The sequence below is a fragment of the Crocodylus siamensis genome, chromosome 3 (assembly GCF_052110815.1).
Source record: "Crocodylus siamensis isolate JL-2025a chromosome 3, ASM5211081v1, whole genome shotgun sequence".
Taxonomy (NCBI): Eukaryota; Metazoa; Chordata; order Crocodylia; family Crocodylidae; genus Crocodylus; species Crocodylus siamensis.
The window spans coordinates 244,639,753-244,660,449 of NC_143397.1; the positions used below are offsets into that span (position 1 = coordinate 244,639,753).

The 20,697-nt window shown below is 40.5% G+C and overlaps 1 protein-coding gene across 3 annotated transcripts in view; it reads right to left on the bottom strand.

Moving 5' to 3' along the window:
- The window catches only part of ASAP1 (ArfGAP with SH3 domain, ankyrin repeat and PH domain 1), a 296,405-nt gene that overhangs the window by 36,590 nt on the left and 239,118 nt on the right, over nt 1-20,697 (bottom strand). For all 3 annotated transcript variants that reach the window (XM_090040654.1, XM_090040655.1, XM_090040656.1), the window contains 6 exons: nt 19,592-19,725; nt 17,046-17,137; nt 14,275-14,461; nt 12,158-12,243; nt 8,211-8,326; nt 5,084-5,151 (listed from right to left, as the gene is read on the bottom strand). In XM_090040654.1, the coding sequence (XP_089896780.1) occupies nt 5,084-5,151; nt 8,211-8,326; nt 12,158-12,243; nt 14,275-14,461; nt 17,046-17,137; nt 19,592-19,725 (683 nt within the window). The remainder of the gene's footprint in view (nt 1-5,083; nt 5,152-8,210; nt 8,327-12,157; nt 12,244-14,274; nt 14,462-17,045; nt 17,138-19,591; nt 19,726-20,697) is intronic.

Genomic DNA, 20,697 nt, shown 5'->3' on the forward strand with positions numbered 1-20,697 from the left:
TGATAAACTTAATACATAAACAACAAGTATATCCCGCTAGTTAGCATTTTTCCACGATACCCAGTATGCATGAAATGCCCCATCACCAGGGTATGGACAATGCACATTCATAATGGCTTTAAACAGGGTAGGGGAGTACACAGGAGCTGGTACAATGCAACTTATGTGTGCATGAGCCTATATACAACTAAACTGCTACATCTTTAGCCATGCATGAAGCAGGACCTTGAATTGTACATCACCATACTATGTCAGCAATAATGGTAATGTTTCTTGAGCACGGTAGAGCAGTTAACACATCTGAATTAGTTTACCTGAAATTAAACTAATACTTCGGCATTATCCACATCATCACAAATACTTTGGTATCATAGTTTTCTATTCCTGTTATAATTTACATGGGCATAAACAGTGTTCACATTTCCTCTTTGTTTTAAGCACAATATCATTCTGTAATTCTTTAAACAATTGCAAACTTTTCTCTTCCAAACAAAAAAACCAAAAACAAAGACTAAGAAATATGTGAAGTGTCTTATTGTTAATTCATATGTGTACAAAAGTAACTTGATGACGGTTAGTTTGATCCTTGATTTCATGGGCTTACAGCATGAAAAACTTCTTATAATCAACTTTCCCATATTATGTTGCTCAGGTTTTGATAATGGATATTTTTATTAAGAAACAGAACTAGAGCATACACAAACAGCCAGTCAGACCTAACACTGTTGCACAGCAAATTTTCTTTTAGTGGGCACTTTACCTGCAATGCTGAAAAAGGTCCTAGCTGAAACAAAAATGGTATTAACTAAGTGGCTTGTAATGGAAACATGACTTTTCAACCAGAATGACTCATTCACTTATGATCCCAAGAAAGCAAGTTAATGACAATCAGATAAAAATGCACCTGAAGTATTACAAACTAAAGTATTGTTGTTGAATACTTTGGCAATTGGAAGTTAGAATTAAATATTTGTAAAACACTTTTAGATGCTAGTTAAAGTGCTAACATTTGCAAGCTGTGGATGAAAGAGAAATATTCTGATGTTGGACTGTCACAAAACAGAAGAAGACTTATTATTTAAATCACTAAGGGTACCACTGTCTTTAAAAGAGTCTCATATCTGGAGATATTTGGGAAATTTCCCCAATTCTTAAGAACTTTGATCCTCTAGAAACATCTGAAGACTGGATGTCCTACTAACCACATTCTTTTCTTGGGCATCGTAAAATAACAAGAGCATGCCAATCTGTTTTGCTTCTAAAAATATATCATCTTGCAGAATACCTATTCTGGGGTTTCAGGTCCAATGAGATTGGTTCAATGGTTCCTGGCTTTAAATCTCGTGACTTCAGACACCTGGAAATCCACATGAATGAATAACCTGGGGGCTTCTCACTACTACTACATGCTGCTCGCCAACAATGCTGCCAGATATGACCCTAAGCAAACCAAAAGGGTTACGGGTATGAAGATAAAGGAGACAGATTATCAGGTTGTCTTCTCACATATCCTTCCAGTCAAAAAGGCAAACACAAATGCAACCTGGAGATCAAAACATGGGTGCACACATAGCGAGAAGTTAACAGGACAGTCTGCTACTCAACTAAGTTGCCTGTGTTTTAATGAAAGAAATGTGGAGGCCAAGCAGGAAGATATCCACTTACGAAATTGTGATTTGAGATAGTAGGGTCAGCGAGAGAGGTCACCACTGCAAAAATGAAATGGTTGGGCATTGCTTAGGGACCCCAGCAGAGAAAAAGAGGTTTTGCCTTAATTTTTAGTGGTCCAGATAAATGCAACAATTGTATTAATACCAAAGGGGAGTAAGTTGTGATGATGCAAGTGTTACAAATACATAATTCTGTACCACAAACATAGGAAAACCTTAACTATCCAGCTTCTACAAACTACCAAACCAAGATGACAAGGAGACAGAGAACACTTTTAAAACAAACTGAAGCACGTAATCAGTTCATTATTTAGTTAATCACTATGATTCCTGTTAGGAGATATCACAGTTGCACAGACTGTCTTGTAAGCTCTTGGACTATGCTGGAAACAATTTTTCAGCACAGAGAGTAGAGAAACCAAGTAGGGGGAGGATCTTCTCAATTTATGGTATTCTAACAGAGAGAAGCTGATAAAAAAACCTGAAGATAGGAAGCAATCTGAATGACAGTGATCACGGAACTAGAGAATTCATGTTCCTCAGGTGAAGACAAAAGTGCACAGACTATTTATGGACTGCAAGCAAAATGTGAACCAATGGTATGCTCTTGTGGGAAAAAAATAAAAAAGCTAATGGCGTGCCGGGTTTTATCTGGCATTTTATCAGTTGGCATCCTGGATTTATCGAGTGATTCTTCCACTCTATTCAGCACTGCTGAGGCCTCACCTAGAGTATAGGTCCAGTTTGGGTCCCACACTTCACAGAAAGATATGGACAGATTGGAAGTCCAACAGAGAGCAACAAAAATTATTAGAAGCCTGGGAGGTGTGACTTATGAAGACAGGCTGAAAGAAGTAGGGATATTTAGACTGGAGAAGACTAAGGGAAGATTTGTTAGCAGTTTTCAAACATCTGAAAGGCAATTATAGAGGATGGAGATAGACCGTTCTCTGTGGCCACAGGAGACAGAACTGGGACCAATGAGTGCAAATTGCAGCAGAGGAAATTTAGGTTGAAGCTTAGGAAGAACTTTGACGAGTCATGTCAAGAAGCTGTGGAATTCTCCAGGCCTGGAAATTTTCAAGAGCAGGTTAGACAGACACTGGACTCGGATGGTTTAAGTAGGGGACTGGATTAGATGATCTCATGAGGTCTCTTTCAGCCATGATCCAATTCAGATAGCTGATAGGCAGGTCTCAGGGAAAAAGGAGGTCCAAGAGAATCAGTTACTCCTTTATGAAACAACATTAAGGACAAAAGAGCATGGCATCATGCTGTGAAACAAAGGTAGGGAGCTCAGTCATGGACCTGCTTGTTTAAGTCATAAGCTCTTCTACAAAGATCCTTACAAAGCAATCTTACAAAAAGGGCAAATGTAGCCCTATTGCCAAGGGTGAGTATTAACCATACAGTACACACATACAAGGATACAATCAGAAAGGCCGAGATACCAGCTAAAATACATAAGCAGTAAGAGGAGGAAAAACAAAAGTGTAAAACCGTTACTGACTGGCAAAGGAAAGCTAATAATGGATGATGTGAAGATAACTGAGGGCTTCAATGCCTCTTATTTCAGTCTTCAGAAGAAAGGCCAACTATCAGATGCCCAGTACAACTACTATCAAGAAAAGAGAGGTAAGTTACAGAAAGAACAGGTTAAATATTACTTATCTAAGTTGGATGTTTTCAAATCAGTGGTCTGAGGGCTTCATTCTAGAGCACTCAAGGAATTAGCTAATACAATTGCTGAGCCAGTGACTATTATCCTGGAGAACTCTGAGGTCACAGGAGGTTCCAGAAAGCCAGTGAGAGCAATATTTAAAAAAAAGAAAAAAGGCAAACCCACTGAATTATAAAGAAATCATTCTAACTTTGATAGCTGGAAAAAATATTGGAGCTTATCACTAATAAATAATTAATAAGCAGCTAAAGGATAAGAAGGTGATAAGCGATATGGATTGTCCAGACAAAAATCAGACCTAATATGAATCTGATGTCCTTCTATGAGAAAGTGACAGACCTTGTGGAATGGATTGGGGGAACAGTGGATATGATATACCTTGACATTAATAAGATGTCTAATACTGTCTTTCACATCTTCATAAGTAAATTAAAGAACATGGTCTATAGAAAACTATTGTAAGGTGGGTATACAACTGGTTGGATAATTGTGTTCAGTGAGTAGTCATCAATGGCTCAATGTCCAACAGGAAAAAAAGGATTTAATGGGCTTAACAGGAGCTGTCATTGATCAGTAATGTTCAATACCTTCATTAATAACTTGTTCTCACTGAATTTCATTTCAAAACATGAGAAGTATTACACTTAGGAAGGAACAGTGACATTCACAAATAAAAACAGGGATGAAGTACTTATAAAAGGAGATGGGAGTTATAGTGAAACTAAAAGATTGACAATGCACCACAGCTAAAAAAAAGGACCAGGATACTGGAATTTATTAACAAGAATGTGGCATACAAGTATTTTCCTGCCATTCCGTGGTACTATTTAATCACAGGATCTCAAGGGCCCCTGAGCTTTCAAGTAATTTTTTTTATTCAGACTATATTTAGCAAAAAAGCTCTCAGGTTTATTTCTGTTTTTTAACCAGCAACTCTACTGAGAAATGTACAGTGCTAGGAAAAAAGGACTGGAATGCAGGACTGCCTCACCCCTTTCACACAGGAGTGCTAACACCATTACACTACAGAGGCAGGCTTTCCCCTTGCTTTCTGTCCTTCTGGGCCTTCCAGTGGCCCAGCTTCAGAAGAAGAGTAAAGAGTGCCCTCACCTAGCCTATTCTAGAGCTCAGTGGTTAGGAAACTCTTCATGGAAGTCAGAGAGTAGTTTTTAAATACCCTGAAAATGAGGTATCATCTAGGTCTCCTGTCCTAGGCATATGCTCTAATCACTAGGAAATTGAGCCAAAGGCGAGCACTGTCATTATAACCATAGTCTGTGAACTGCCTGTCTTAAGAAACCCATCGTACAGGTCTCTCAGAAGTGGGACTAAGGCACTCTGAAACACAAGCTAGTGGAGACTCTTTATAAAGAGCCTGAGATGTGCTGGAGTTAAGCCACAACGTTATAGTTTAGCATTTCCCATTGGCTACCCAGAAGCATCTCCAACCTTTCTGGAAACCTTTCTGATACCTGGCTCCAAGCTTCAGAGGCAAGTATCACTCCCTATGCTCTGTACAGAGCACCTAGATGCATAAACACACACCAGTCAGACATCTCTCAAGTCACTCCATTGAACATAAGGGAATGTTAAGATGTATGGATTAATCGGGTCATTCTGAATCTCCTTCATGGGGCAGGCAATCACAACTTCGGTTGGATAAAAATAATATAATAAGATCATCTATACCCTCAGATGTAAGTGCTTAATAAAACGTAGCTGTCTGTCTTACCAGTTCTTCACATTGGATAGCTTTCAGCCTCTTTGCCGTATCCAGAGCCGTCTCTCCCGCTTGATTTACTGCAAAGAGAATTAAAAAGCTCTTCTGTAAAATGTCTCCACAATCAGTGCTTTAACTTTCAATATGATAAGGAAGATTAACTTTAAAAAAAAACGATTGAAAAAGTATTGTTACTTACCTTACAGTGATCATATTTTAATCCACACAAATCACAGTTGCTTGCTCCATATTACTAGTTAAAAAGATTCTGATTTCACGTATATGTATTCTGGCTGTACTCAAGACTTAACCCAAGCACAGATTATTATACATAAGGGGCTACCTCAATTGCAACTCAGACCCTTTGTCAATAAGAGTTGTGTATGAGTAGAATTTTGATTAGCAGGAAATGAAGGTGATTTACAGGACCTGGGGTTTAAGTGCCACTGCGGGGCTAGCCGGCTATGGACAACAACAACATAGCTCAAAAGAACCAAATGCCCTAAGATGAACAGGCAGTCCTCCTCTGAATAATGGTCTACATTAGGGAGGTAAATATTGTTAAAAAAATTATCTGTTTAACTTCCTCTAATATACCAGTTAAAGTCCAGGGGCGGGCAATTATTTTGAGGGTCATGGAGGGTCGCGCTTACTGAGTTTTGTCAAGCCATTGAAAGCCACGTGACAGGCAGCCCAGAGCAGATAAATATTAATTTTCTAAGTTTTTTTTAGAGTCCCTGCAGGCCGGATAGAATGGCTTGGCAGGCCACATTCGGCCCACGGGCTCCATTTTGCCCACCCCTGAGTTAAATGATTAACAGATAACACAGCAGCTGATTAACTGATAACACAGCTGCTACTGGGAGCCATTCCCTGGACCCTATGACAGGGAGGAGAGGCGGCAGTGGCAAGCTAGACAACACAGCTCAGATGAAGCCTTGTGCTGGGAGGGAGGAAGCACCTGTGAATGAGTAGCTAACTGCTTAAATCGACAAATCATCAGGCTGCACACGGTTTTCTTTAACCTCATAGGCTATATGGGTACTATCCCCTACTCCCTTCCTCCTCCTTACCTCCTGCCTGTCCTGCCATCTTCTAGTCCTGCTGGGACACTGCATGGCTTCTTTTCCCCTGGACTTCCAGCCCTGCCCCTCCCCCCCCCCCGAAAAGTGATAACCAATAAGCTAACCAGTTATCATTGGGCTTATCAGTTAAATAGTTAATTGTTTAATCTTTTACATTCCTAATCTATACGGATTCCATTGTAGGTGATCAACAAGCAGACCTACCAAGTGTGGAAGTATGGAGAGAAGCCCTACTTAAAATAACTGTAGGACAACCCTGTTGATGATGTCTGAATGGATACAGATGTCCCACATACACTCTTGATATACCAGTCTGGAGAAGGACTGAAATAATTTGCTCCAAATAAAGCCCTCACCACAGCCAGAAGGTGAAATTCTCTCTTACTTGGTGTGGAATTAATTTTTAGAGGAAAAAATAAACTGATGATGGACTTATTAAGATGAAAGTCAAACAACCTTGTAAAGAAACTTGACGTAAGGCCTAAAGGTTACCCCATCCTTAGAGTCATGAATCCCTTCCCTAGGTGATATAATGGCCATCGAAAAGGTTATTTGTAAGCAGCAAAGGAAAGAAGTTGTCACAAGGTATTCTGTCAAACCAGAGAGAACTGAGATGATTAGATGACCTCTTGAGGTCCCTTCCAACCCTAATTTTCTATGGAAGATTTCTTCAGGGTATGTAAATAGTATAAAAGTTTAAAATTGAGGTATTTACAGGTAAAAGCTGGTGTTTCACAGCTCAGGTAAGAAACACTTTTCCATGCAACTAAACAGTCTGGAGGAAGACTTTCTACTTTGTTGCAGAATATTTGGTAGTTTAGACAAGCATGCCCTCTCCAAAGAAGACATTCTTCTGGAAGGAAGTGTTAAGGTGAATAAGGGGAAGGTAGAGATTAACCACTTTTGAAAATGAAAGCTGCAGGAATGACACAGCCTGTATCTTGATCTGACTTTACAAAAACTCCACCTATGTATTTATGCCCAGAAAGGCACAGAACACATTCAATTTTAGGGACGATTCTGGCAAAGATCTGTAGGGCCACAGAGATTGAAGGGAAAGAGTATATAGCAATACTCACCAATTCAAAATACTGTACTTTGAATTGGGATCAAAGAGATATGAAAGTATATGCCTTGAAGGTCAAGGGCATGAACCAGTCCAAAGAATCCAGGGTAAATAAGAAAAAAAAATACTGAGATGTCAAGAGTCAAGGATGAGTCTTTAGCCCCATTTCTTTTTTAGTCTTGGGAACTAATGGGAATAAAATCCTTCTCCTCTAAATGCTCTCTACTGCTCCCAGACACAAGAAGGGGTTTAACTTCCCACCTCCAGAATTTTTCATGAGAGGGGCTCCTGAACAGTCACAGAAAAATGAGGCTGGGAAAAATGGGAACAGCCTGAGACTGAAAGCTTGAAAACCCACTACACTGAATTTTTACAATTCTGGTTCTTGGGGTTGGGGGGAGAAGAGAAAGAGAATGGGTAGGGGAAGAAAAAAATAAAGTTGATTCTAAATGGAGAACAAAGAAAAGCTGCCCATAAGGGGTCTACTGAGGCCCTTGACATATGTCAAAATTAGTTTTTGACATTCAGCAAGGGGTGTACGACAGCAAAAGAACACGGGGAGGGAGGGGGGTTAAATATGTGGATGCTTCAGATGTTCTCACAGCCACAGACAGCAAGAAGGACCTGAATAGTGACATGCCTATTATACTCTACTGTGGTCGCAAGGACATAAGGTGCAAGTGTATTCCAAAAGGATGTTACTTTTCATAAAGAATTAATTCATGTGCATGAAATATATGTGCCTCTAGAGAGGAATTGCTTGAAGAACTGTAATATACAACAGTATAAAAATGATTGAGTAAACTATTTCTCAGCTGAATCCCTCCTATAAGCTCTGTTACTGAAAGATTCATATCATGGGTATGTGATTCATAGTTTTCATCTTTGGAAATTCAGTTTCAACACAATGGTGTAGAAACAAAACTACTGAACCTTATTATAGGAACAACTAGTTTTTTTTAATTAAACATATAAAAAGAGAGCTTACCTATATCAACAGTTGGCTTGCCCCTCAGAAGCAATTTCAGACACTCAGGCTTATTATATATACTGCAGTAGTGTAGAACCGTATTCCCCAATGCAGTCTGTTTATCCAGGTTTCCACTAAATATTCAAAGAAAAGAAAAAAAGGAAGAAATATCATATGCCTTGACCTTCAACCCCAAATCTGTCATCTCTATGCTGTATTTTTTTTAATGGATAACATGCATGTTTACACACATAACTTCTGTTACAGAAGAGTGAAAATTAGTAAGTAATCCTGTTTTTCAATTTAACAATGTCTCTGGTCTGGGAAATGCACTCCTTCACCAAAACCATGAACCCAGACAAACTCTTGGAGCCTTTTTGAGCAGCAGCTAACTATTCTAGTGACCATATTTTCCTTGAGCTGGTATTCTACATCCAAAGCTTTGTACAGGCAGTCCTTGGACTTGCGACACAAATGGTTCCTGAAAACCGCATCTTAAGTTGAAACGTTGTAACTCGGAACCAACTTTCTCATAAGAAACAGTGTTATAAATGGGGGATTGGTTATTGAACCGAGGCCTGATACCCTATTTTCACCAAACATACCCCAGAATTTTGTACTCGATCAATTATAGATGACTAATATAGCTACATTAATGCATTTATATCGTAAATAGCAATCATGTTGATTTGGAAGGACTTCTTTGAGGTGCTTTTGCTGGAGTTTTTGAAGGGCTCCTGGTTGGACTTTTTAAAGGGTTTTTGGCTGGAGTCTTGGCTGCACGTTTTTCTGAAGCCTTGTCTGCTTTCTTAAAGAAAGTGTCCAAGGAAGTTAGACAGATGCTCTCCAGGGAGATGAGTGACACAGCGAACTTGTTTGCTGGCGTGACATTGTATAGGTTCAAGCGTTGTAAAGTCGAAACTGACGTCATAACGTTGAAACAGGGTGTCGATTTATAAACGCTGTAAGTGCGAAACGTTGTAACTCAAAACACTGTAAGTGGAGGGCTGCCTGTACTCCACTCCTTCCAAGGAACCCTCAAGTTTCTATTGGCCAGCCAGATTAATCATGTAATTGACCCTTGTTTTTCTATCATAAGAACATGCCCAATCAGAATATTTTGTGAAGTACTTTACATTAGGTTAGGTTGGGAAAAGAAAAAACACTTTTTTTGTAATTTTTTTCATTTGACCATTTCATCCTGTTTTTCATGGCGGGGGCGGGGGAGGGAGTGTATGAGTATCCTGTACTTGGCTTAGCATGGTGGACAATGTTAAAAAGTATGATTTGAGATATGTTCCTCTTTCCCTAAGATCATCCCTCAGGTTTTCATCTGAGTGTCAAGAACATGGAAGCCAATGATTCTCACTGTGGGACTGTGGAGATAAATTCAGGAAGGACAAAAACTTTGTTAGTATAAAGATAAAAGTTGTACAAGTTAGTCATAGGCTTCCACCTCCCCTGCCTGTGTATTTGAATAAATAGAAGCCCTTTGCTGCCCCAAAGATGCACACTGTCCATCTCAGAATCAGGGCATGGAGCAGCAGCAAGACTTTCGATACCACATTTGAGTGGTTAAAAAGCCAGCACAGTAGTCTAGAGAGACAGCTGGAGTTACCACTGCTCAGACCTGCTTCAGAGGCTCCACCCACTCCTTTTTTTTTTCCCTGCCCAGAGGACTTTTCTTATCCAGGATGCTTTTACATGGAGACTTATAATGCTTTCGATACCACATTTGAGTGGTTAAAAAGCCAGCACAGGGAGAAAGCTGGAGTTACCACTGCTCAGACCTGCTTCAGAGGCTCCACCCACTCCTTTTTTTTCCCTGCCCAGAGGACTTTTCTTATCCAGGATGCTTTTACATGGAGACTTATAATGAAAGTGTCTATCACTATTGTGTTGCTAGCATGATAGCAGAATACTCTTTTTGTAAATTTGAGTTTTAACATAACACAATGAATAGAGCATTCATCAGGAAATGATAAAATGATTAGGAAAAATGCAATATGTCCATCTAGGGTTAATCATGCTGTAGAAGACATGTAGGGTTCAGTTTAAATAAATAAATAAATAAACCTGCACTCTGATTTTAAGCTTAACAAGGTATAAACTGGCATACAAATACTTGGCTATGTAGAACACTGGCCCAAAGAAAATGCCGACTGAAGGCATAGGCTAGAGAATTTTACTTTCAATGCTGTATAAAGGAAGAATTACTTTAAGCAATGTAGAAAGCAAGGCTTTCCAACTGGTGGCCCTTGAGAGGTTAGGTTGCAACCCCCAGAATCCTGTCTGGCCACCACTCCCCACAGCACTACGGCTGCAACTGAAGCCAGAGTCTCTTGGCTCTCAGAGGGCAAGGCAGTGCACCATGGCATGGCCAGGGGAACTAAGAATGAGCCTGGGGCCATGGGTGAGGGGAGGAGTGAAAGGGGGTACAGGACAGGTGCAACTACATAGTGAGGGGGAGGTGCACAGATATGCAGTCCAGTAGCAAGGAGGGGGCCTATCCAGTGTGCAAGTTGGGGTGGTGGGGGGGGTGGTTTTCTGTGGTGCAGACCATGGATGTGCAGGCTCCCCAAAGCATGTTCTCAAGATGCTTTACAAAACATAACATAGCATTCCTTCATAAGTAGGTAAATACTATTACCTCCATATGACCAATGGAAATAGCGGAGGCACAAAGGAGAAATAATTTATTGAAGAGTAAGTTGATACACAGCAAATCACCAATTGATCTAAAATGGAACATGGATTTCCTGACTCCAAGTCTGATGCTTTAAACACAAGAACAAACTTCCTTTCTTACACAAACTACATCAAGTGTGACGTAGCTACACAAACTGCTGGAAAAGGGAAGGGAAACCATATGCTTCATCCATGCTGTTCTCAAAGTTAAGATCAAATTCCAGATATGACTTCCTGCATTCAAAAAATATATATACTGCAGTGATCCCAGTGGTCTTCTTCACCTTTAAATTACTGCTATTATGTAAAAATCAGTTGGACAAGATATCGGCTCTTAATTTCCTTCGCTCAACAGAAAGAAATTAAAAATGACCGGGGATCTATGTGTCATCTTTTTGCATTTACTTTATATTTTTTCATCAGAAATACTTATTACATAGTGAGTAATTTTATTTAGAGTGAGAATTCTTATTAGATTTTCCTTTTCCATCTCCTTGACCATCATAATATCTGAACTACCCAGCTAGACCTTGAAACAAGCTCCTTAAGTAACTATAACATTACTGTTCCCACAGTTTTAATCCTATTGCTTATTTCAAATGTCCATCTTTTCTCAAGTTACAGGATCACCATATATCACCATATACTATAAACTCATAGAAGAGAAAAGTATCTCTAAAAGACAAATAGCTCATTGCCAACAGGGTCAAACTGCTAGACTTATGCAAATTATCATAGGATCATAGGAAATAGGACTGGAAGGGACCTCACAAGGTCATTTAATCCAGCCCCCTACTCAAGACAATATCATCCCTGACTAAAGCATCCCAGCTAAGTGGCTCTCCAACCTGTTCTTGAATATTTCCACGGATGGCTTATGCTCATTCCTTTATATACATACAATCTGTGGGAACAAATCTTCAGTACTTTTTTTGTTTGGATTGTCCCTATTTTTTGACAGATTTCTTAGTCTCTTTTTCCAGTACTGTCAGTTTATATTAACCTTCCATTATCATATTTATGTACATTCCTCTCGATTTTTTCTCTCTTTTTTTTTTAAAAAACTGTCAGGGTAGTGCCTCCTCCTTTCAAGTACCTGTTTTTTATTCTGTATTTCTTACAAACAGAGCAGTCAACTCAAAGTTGAAACATAAAACGTGCTCAGGTAGTTTGATTTTTAATGGAAAATAAACTGCTCAAAGCAAATTATGAGAATGATATTCAACAGATCTATTTTCCTTTAAGTTATTTTTGATATTCAAGTGAGCAATCCATACCAGTTTTGTACAAGGAAGTCAACCAGATGGAGAGAGGTTTGGTCAGCAGTCCGGACTGCTAAATGAAGTGCTGTTTCACCTGGCTCCTAAACATAGAAGAAGAGAAGGAGGTTACAAAATGAAAAGTCACAAAGTTAAGCACTTGAGACACACTTCGCTTGCAAAGCTCATCCCCCTCCTGCCATATGGTTTCAATCATTTAAACTTTTTCTTAACTGTTTAAATAGAAGCAGCATGAAGAAACATATGATATTCAAAATGACAGGCAAGAGCTATTTACAAAAGCGCTGCATTTTCTTTCACTGCCCTCTTCCTCTCTAACTAGTTTTCCCCTTTGGCTACTCAGAAGGCACAATCCTGAGATTACCTTCAATCATCTTGCCAAATAACAACTAGTCCCATAAAGTAGAAGCATGCCTTATCAGGAGGTCTTAGTCCTCCCTGGGCTGAAGAACTGTGACCATCGCTCCCTCCCCCTGTGACAAGCTGGGGCCCAGCCCAGTGCAGCCCACCTCAGCCCAGCCAGCCAACATCTCAATTGCCTAGCGGAGGCAGAGGGATCTGGCCAGAGATTGAGAGGGATATGAATCAAATCAATATGTAATATGACTGTAACATCCTGTGGCACAGACCCTGCATTGTCACAAACCTGCAAAACATATGCACATTTACACAGCTATAGCAGTATATCAAGATAACAATCGCAACCAACATCATTTAATATGAGTCAGTGTCTTCACCTGGGCATCTGAATCAAACTGGGCCAATTTTCAGAACCCACTGACTGCAATAGGAGCGGAGAGAGCTTTCAACACTTTTAGAGAGAAAAATGAGCCATTTTTTGTGAAAAACACCCATTAAATGTCAGCAAAACTTAATTTTGTTTAAATAAGTGCAAATGATGAATGTTTCATAATACACTGAGACCACTACATAGTATGCTGCTACATGAAAAGTAGCTGCAATATTGCCACTGATAGCAAGGATCTGGATGGGACAACCCAAGAGGTCCCTTCCAGTCTCATATCTTCCCCTGCCAACCTAAAAGAAATGCATTTTGGAAGACCTGGTGTAGCTCTAGTGTAGTTGCACCTAAAATGCTATTTTTAATTTCATCATTGTTTTATGGTCGTGTTTTAAAGGTCATTCATCAGGCTTCCCTCTGAACACAAGCACAGACACTCAAAAAAACAGGTAGGCCATATATTTCCTCTTGTTTTCTTCACTATACTATCATCATTTATTATTTCTGATCCAGTACATTCTAGAGGCAGTTGTTAGGATCCTTTATGTTTGTAAAAGGTTCAGTACAAATACAATCCCTGCTCCAAGACTAACTAGGAACAAAATACAATTTGTACATGCTGAAAAACAAAGGTTGGTGCTTGGTACAGGGGAACAAGTTCAGCAACAATAATGCCAAATCAGAGACTAGCCCTGCACACAAGTTACAGGCTTCCAACTTTTGTTTTAATATACTTAAAACAAAAGACTTTATGGTTCAGAAGACTGCTTGTTACAGACCCACCAATCCTCAGGGAGCTTACTGTGGTTATCACAGAAGAGATGGCTCCTCAGACATGACCTGAACATTATAGTTTTGTTAACTGATTCAGGAAGGGAATTTAGTGCAAGCAGAACAGCGCAGAACATAGTTCCTCACATGAACCTGGAGGCTGCCACTGCTGACAGAGTAGAGGAACAAGTTCACAACACAATAAAAACAAATATAGATAAGTAGGGAAGAACTAAACAGCACTGAAGTCATGGACCAGAAGTTTTACGTGGAGAAGGGAAGCAATTGGAGGGACCAAAAAGACAGACATCCATCAAAAACACTTGACTAGAAAGAAATCGGGTTGCGCCCAAAAGAGTGCATTCAGATTTGATCACTGCATTATTTGTTTTTCCAATGTCTAAAGTATACTCCCCTGGTTACTTGGCAAACAGATCTCCAAACACTCATAATAGGCTCATTTAAACTACACTGAAGAAAATATACTGCACTGGCTGAAACCAGGGTTAGAGCATGGGTAAAATATGCTGCTACTATAAGTGCTTGCTTTTAAAAATATACCGCTTAAAATTACTCAGTATTGTTTACCTGATAAGCTTACCTGTCCGGGCTCTAAGAGCGGCTCCATTAGCTCTACTCCCTCAGCATAGACTTGAATTAGTGCAAGTAAATCCCTGGATCTGACAGCCTCAAGTAGTTCATTCAGTTTAGCTGCTGCAGATGCACAAGTCTTTCTAGAAAACTTATGGTCTACATACTTAGCAGTGATATATTCTTTACGTGCCGTCCTGGAGGGTGCGAAAACCGAAAGTGGGTTAGAACTCTTAGCAAAACTGACTGATAATCTAAGCTTAACATCAGACTTTACCTTGCTATGGCCCCTAGCACATGGTCATTTAATGATACAATGGGATCTGATCCCTGATTCAAATAACCACGCCTCCTGCATAGCAGGATGCCAGACTGTAGCATCAAGGATCAGATCCCCAAAAGACCCCATTCTCACTTGCCAGTGCAGGGGGTGCTAAGCTGCCTACAGCTGATAAACCTGAGTGATCCTGGCACCAGGAAAATAATCAGCTCAATGTTGGTCCCAAACCCAAGACCGCAGTGGGGCCAGTTTCATGTGCCAGTCCTGGTGCTGGAACTGATAATCAGCATTGGAGTCTACAGCTAGCTCTAATTACTTTGCCACATGTTTAATTTTGTTTAAGACATGATGGAAACCAGCCACAACAACTGTTACCTCTTTTTTGTGGATATTTTTGTGTCTGGTTTCCCATTAACTCATTGAACATGTGGCAGGGTCACAATTTATGGTGAGATTTACATGCTGATTGTGTTTTAATTGAACCATCTGCCAGGAGCCTTAGATTGTGCCCAAAGAAGGGAGGACTGCATGAATTTCATGACCCTATCTTGTCATAAACCAAGCCAGTGATTCTCAACATTTTTTGTGAAAACATCTTCCATTTCTGGTAATATTGCTCGATCCTTGATTCCTTGTATCATTTGGATTTTTAGGTTGACAAGCTGTCAAAATTTCACCCATGACATTGCAACATATGGCCGGCCATATCCAAACATGAGTGAACACTGACTCTAGTAAGTGTTTAACCTTGGCTTTTGCTGACAGTCATTGCAAAAGCTATCCTGACAGGAAATTGCTTCCTGCATGTCTTAAAAGGTAGAGCTATGTTTGATGGGCATGACTCCCAGCAAAAGAATGCATTTTCCAGTAGCATCTCATGCCATCACTTTTAAGACTATACCATTGTTGTAAATACTTTTTACAGTACGTCTCATGCCATTGATTAAGACAATATTTTTATTCATATTTTGTAACAGAATCACCATCATCCACACCATAAGCATAAGCCTATGGGGAGGCAAACGGCTTAGTGACAAACTGCTGAGAAATTTGGTTGAATATTGGATATCTTCATTACCATGTTTGTTATCTACACTTAATTAGTTCTTTCTTCTTCAATAATTCTGGCAACTATGCCCTCATTTATAGCATTACACTTTTCATTTTGGGGCAGAATCGGTATGGTGGAAAATGGCATCCTCCGACATGTCTATGCCACTGACCTACTTGCTTTAGTTACCTTCACTTAAAATGAAGTTTTCTGGTGCTCTGATAAGATTGAAACTATTTATGTATGTGGTCTTGGCCCCTTTCCCAATCCTTTTGAGATGAGCAGCAAATTGATCTGCTCCAGCTGTTGCTCTCAAGTTTCAAGTTTTTAAAATGTCTCCACAACTGCGATGTGTTCAAACATCTTTGCTTTGCATGAAGTCTCACAGTGGCCTGTCAGCAGGGCCTTGCAAAGCTTCGGTTACCAATTGGATTCAGCGGAGATTCAGCCTGATTTGGTGGCCGTATTTCTGAATCAAATCAGGAGACCCATTAAACTCTCCAAATTGAGTCAAAGCCTCCAATTCGATTTGGAGAAATTCAATGATTTGGACATAGACACACAGCTTTATATGATGTTTTTTTTGTTTGTTTGTTTGTTTTGTTTTTTTTTTTTTTTTTTTTACATACCTTAAGGTACTAGGCAGCTCATGAATGCTGAGATGGTGGGGTGGATGGAGCATCCCATGGGAGCACTTCTGGTCCACTTTTGGGTCCACAGCAGAGTGCGCAGGGGACCCCTTCCACCTGCCTCAGCAACTGGTGCCTTCTGGGTCTGTGTGGGCACCCGGGGTCCCCCCATGGCTAATCGCTGAGTAGTACTTCAGGTCCACTTGTGGGTCTACCACTGAGCACCTGGGGAGTCCCCCCCCTGCTCCTGTGGGATGCTCCCTCCACTCTACCAGCTCAGCATTCAGAAAAAACATGTAAAGCTGTGTCTATGGCTGAATTGCTGATTCTCTGAATCAGAACCGAATCTTCAGATTTGGTTTCAGCCAAATCGAATCAGCGACAGTGATAACCAAATCAACTAATCAAATCCCTGTCCCCCGAATCAGGGCAAATTGGAATTGAATACAGCCCACTTTGCACACCCCTACCTGTCAGGCCAGTCCTGCCTGACAATTTGCTTAAAATTTCATACGTGGTACACACACATGCATATGGCTCTTCAAAAAAAAATTGCATGTTTTTTCAGACCTTTTAATGGTTTTTGAATTATGTGTACATCTATACTCTATAAGCTTTAAAATAATGTGTGGGCATACAGTAAGTACAAATATACTTTAAAATGTTCTTAGACCACCTACTCTTTAGCATGTTAGTATATAGGTACTGTGACTAGCTGGAGAAGTTTTTTTAATTAGCTTCTCCTTGTTCTCGATTATAAACTTGAAACCTGCCAGTAGGGAAGACACAAGTGAGCACTCACACTCATATTTAGTACTTACATATCACTTGATGGAGTGGGTTTAGGCGAAGGACTAGGTAAATTCCCTTCCATAATATCATTAAAACTATTATTTCCTACATTCTTGGCCAGCTGTAATAACAAAAAAAAGTTATAGTTTTATTTGTTACTGGTCTCAAACTTTCAAATAAGATTAATTATATTGAGTGAATAAAGAGAGCAGAAGCAAAAAACACTGATCTAATAGAAATTTTTTTTTTTTTTAAAGTACAAGCATAGGATTATAGGAACGTAGGTTAGAGGTGCACCAATACATTCGTCCAATAATAGATCAATACCAATATAAAGAAAATTGGCTGTATTGGAAATCAGCCCAATGTGGATGATAATTTGGACAGTAAATGCCAATGCGTGCGTGCAGTCGCAGCACAGCATGCAGGCAGCAAGGAGCAGAGCCCGATAGCATGGAGAGCTGCCTCCAGCTGGTAAGTGCATTGTGGTGAAAGGGGAGAGGAGGAGGGAAGGGGTATGGGGGGCAGATCAATCCCCTCCCCCCCCCCAGTGAGGGAAGCGACAGGGGCAGGGACAGGCGCTGCCCAGCCAGGGCAGGCCAGGGAGTGGAACAGAGGCATGTTTCGTGAGAGGTGGGTGGCTTCTGCTGCTGTGTGAACACCGGGGGGGTGGCGTAGGGGGGTGGGGTGCCACCCAGATCTGTGCAGGGTGAGCAGGCAGGCTGTTGCTGGGGGCTGGAACCATGCCTGCAGCTGGGAGCTGGAGCCAGGCTCTTCCCAGGCTGGGCTTGGGGCTATGGAGGGGGCTGCAGCCACCTCAGATTTTGCTGTAGCTCTCTCCCAGCGCTGCCACTGCTATACGCCCGGTGGAGCCCTAGCTCTTTTCAGTGCATGGAGTGAGGCGGGTGTTCAGCCAGGAAGAGCTGGGGCTGCCCCGGTGGGCAGGCGACGGTGAGAGGGAACTACGGCAAAATCTGGGGTGGCTGCAGCCCCCTCCATAGCCCCCACTCCGAGCCCCACCCCCAGTGAGAAGAACCTGACTCCAGCTCATAGCTGCAGCAAGCCTGCTCACCCTGCGCAGATCCAGGGGCACATGCTCCCCCCCTCCCGGGGTGTAAGCAGTGGTGGGAGCCACCCCCGCCACTGAGCAGTGCCTCTATCCCATGCCCCACCCCACCCCAGCTGGGCAGTGCCTTCCCCTGCCCCCTTCTTCGCCATGGGGAGGATTGAACTGCCCCCCCACCTTCCACCACAATGGACTTCCCAGCTGGAGGCAGCTCTCCACTCTATATCAGAAATCAGATCGGTATCGGCTGATATGCCTCCTTAAAAACCAGGTATAGGTATCAGTCCCAAAAATCTCTATTAGTGCACCCCTAATAGGAACCATCCCACCAAAGTGTCTGTCTAACCTACTCTTGAAAATGTAGATTTGTCTAGGTAGCCTGTGCTTGGCCCACCCTCACAGTCAAAAAGTTTCTCATAATCTCCAAATTGAATTTCCTCTTCTGCACTTTGAGGCTACTGCTCCTAGTCCTTTCTCTTAGACCTATAGAAAAAAAGGTTATAATCACCCTTCAGTTTTCAATCTCTCTGCAGTCTTCTCTCCATACAAAACAACCTTATCTCTTTCAGCCTCTCCTCAAGCTTCCTAGCCACCTAATAATTTCTGTCACTCTTTATTGAACTTTTTCCAATTTGTCCACATCTTTCTTGAAGTGTGGAACACAAACTGGATACAGTACTCCACATGAGGCCTCACCAGTGCCCATCAGAATGGAAGAATCACCTCTCTTGATTTACAAGTGACACTCCTATTACTACAATCCCTGGGGAACCCCAATCAATAACCCCTCCTTCCCACCTAGACACTGAGCTACTGGAGCAAGGGGTAAGTTACAAGTACTCATCTTTCCTAATATCCAACTTAAATGAATAGTAATAATACAGACAATTCAAAGTTTCAGTAACTTTAGTCTATTGCTAGTTAAACCCATTCACAAGCCTGACACGCCAAAAACACTCTTTGCAATTTCCTAAACAGAACAGCAGAACATCAATCTCCTCTTTCGGGTCAAACATGGTTTGTGGAGAAAAATGCACCACAACTATCACTTTTCTCTTCTATCCAATTCACAATATCTATTGACAGTAATGCAGGACCTTTCCCTCTAAATTAAAAGGTTCAGCCAATATAGTTTACCACATTCTGCTCTAGCTGCTCTCTCTCATAGACTGAAGTTTCCTCTCTCTCTCATTTTCTCTCAACTTGTCATATATAGATTTAGGGTTAAGACTACCGAAAAGTAAAATTATGACCATATGAATCATGGCAAGGTGAAGTTAAATATATCAGTATGGGAAAAATGAATTTTTCAGCAAGAAAATAATGGTAACAAGGCAAATTTACTGACAGCGCAATAAAAAACTGTTCCAAATTATTTACAAAATATGAAAATGAACATTTCTATTAAAAGGCATATTTTTAAAAGTTATGTGCCTTTGATTTTTTCACCATGTATTCTTCATATGAACATAGTATCAGACTACATATGTCCAAACTACAGAAACTTACCAAGAGTTCAGATGTTCCTAATTTGTCTAATTCCAAAGACTGAATTCGAGAGATATGAACACCCATTTCTCTATGTATTCCAGAACACTCTATACATGTTAAAATGCCCAGATTAGTTGATAACCACGTTGGATCTGTAGAACAGTTCGAGAAATAAAATAATTAGCAAATGTTTAGCATTTATACTTCCACTGCAAACAAATTAAAATGAAATGGCCCTCTTCTTAAGGGATTTAACTATAAACATCTGATGCTTCATCACACAACTGGAAGGGAAATTCAGTAAGCATGCTGCCTTCAAATCAAGCAAGTTGATTTAACGATCCACAACTTTTCAACTAATAGTTAAGCAAAAGGTTTCAAATGGGCGTGAAGTCTGAAACATGAAAAATCAAGGCTAAAATATTCAAAGGGATCGTCATGAATAATTACATTAAGCATTTCATTGGAGGTAGAATGGACATACATAGAGATAAACTCTGATGCCAGTCTAGTCAGATCTCAATTGCCATGTGGGAGGCTTACGTTTAGCTCCCAAATAAGACTCATTCATGAAGGCTGCAAGAGGAGCATGGGTCAATCTCTGGGTTACCTTGGACAACTTTTAAATGGGCTGATTACAAAATAAATAAATACTAAAAAAGCCCATAGGATCCTAAATAAATCTTTTTCCTTGACCAAAGGAATTATTAATTATCATTAAATGAAGCACTGAATCAAGGGTTTAAGGGCGAAAAGTAAAAGGAGAGATGGTTTGGAAATTCACTGTAAAATTGGAGATGAAAAGATTAACATAAATATTTCCCCAAAATTATTGGAGATCTGAATGATAAACTAATGACTATTCATCATACCGCAACATTAAAATTGTAATTTTATTTTTACAGTGCTCTAATTTTGCATCGATGTAGGCATTTTTGTTATATTCATTGCTACTGGATAATGTAGGTACCAGCAATTTACTATTACAATGTAATATATTTTTGGTATGAAAAGCCTTCTCCTGAAGAAGAGTACAATCCATTTTTCTTTCCCCCCCCCCCTTTCTCAGTCACCTCTGCCTTCTGCAGAGCCCTTGAATGATGTGAAAGCTATGGTGGCTATCA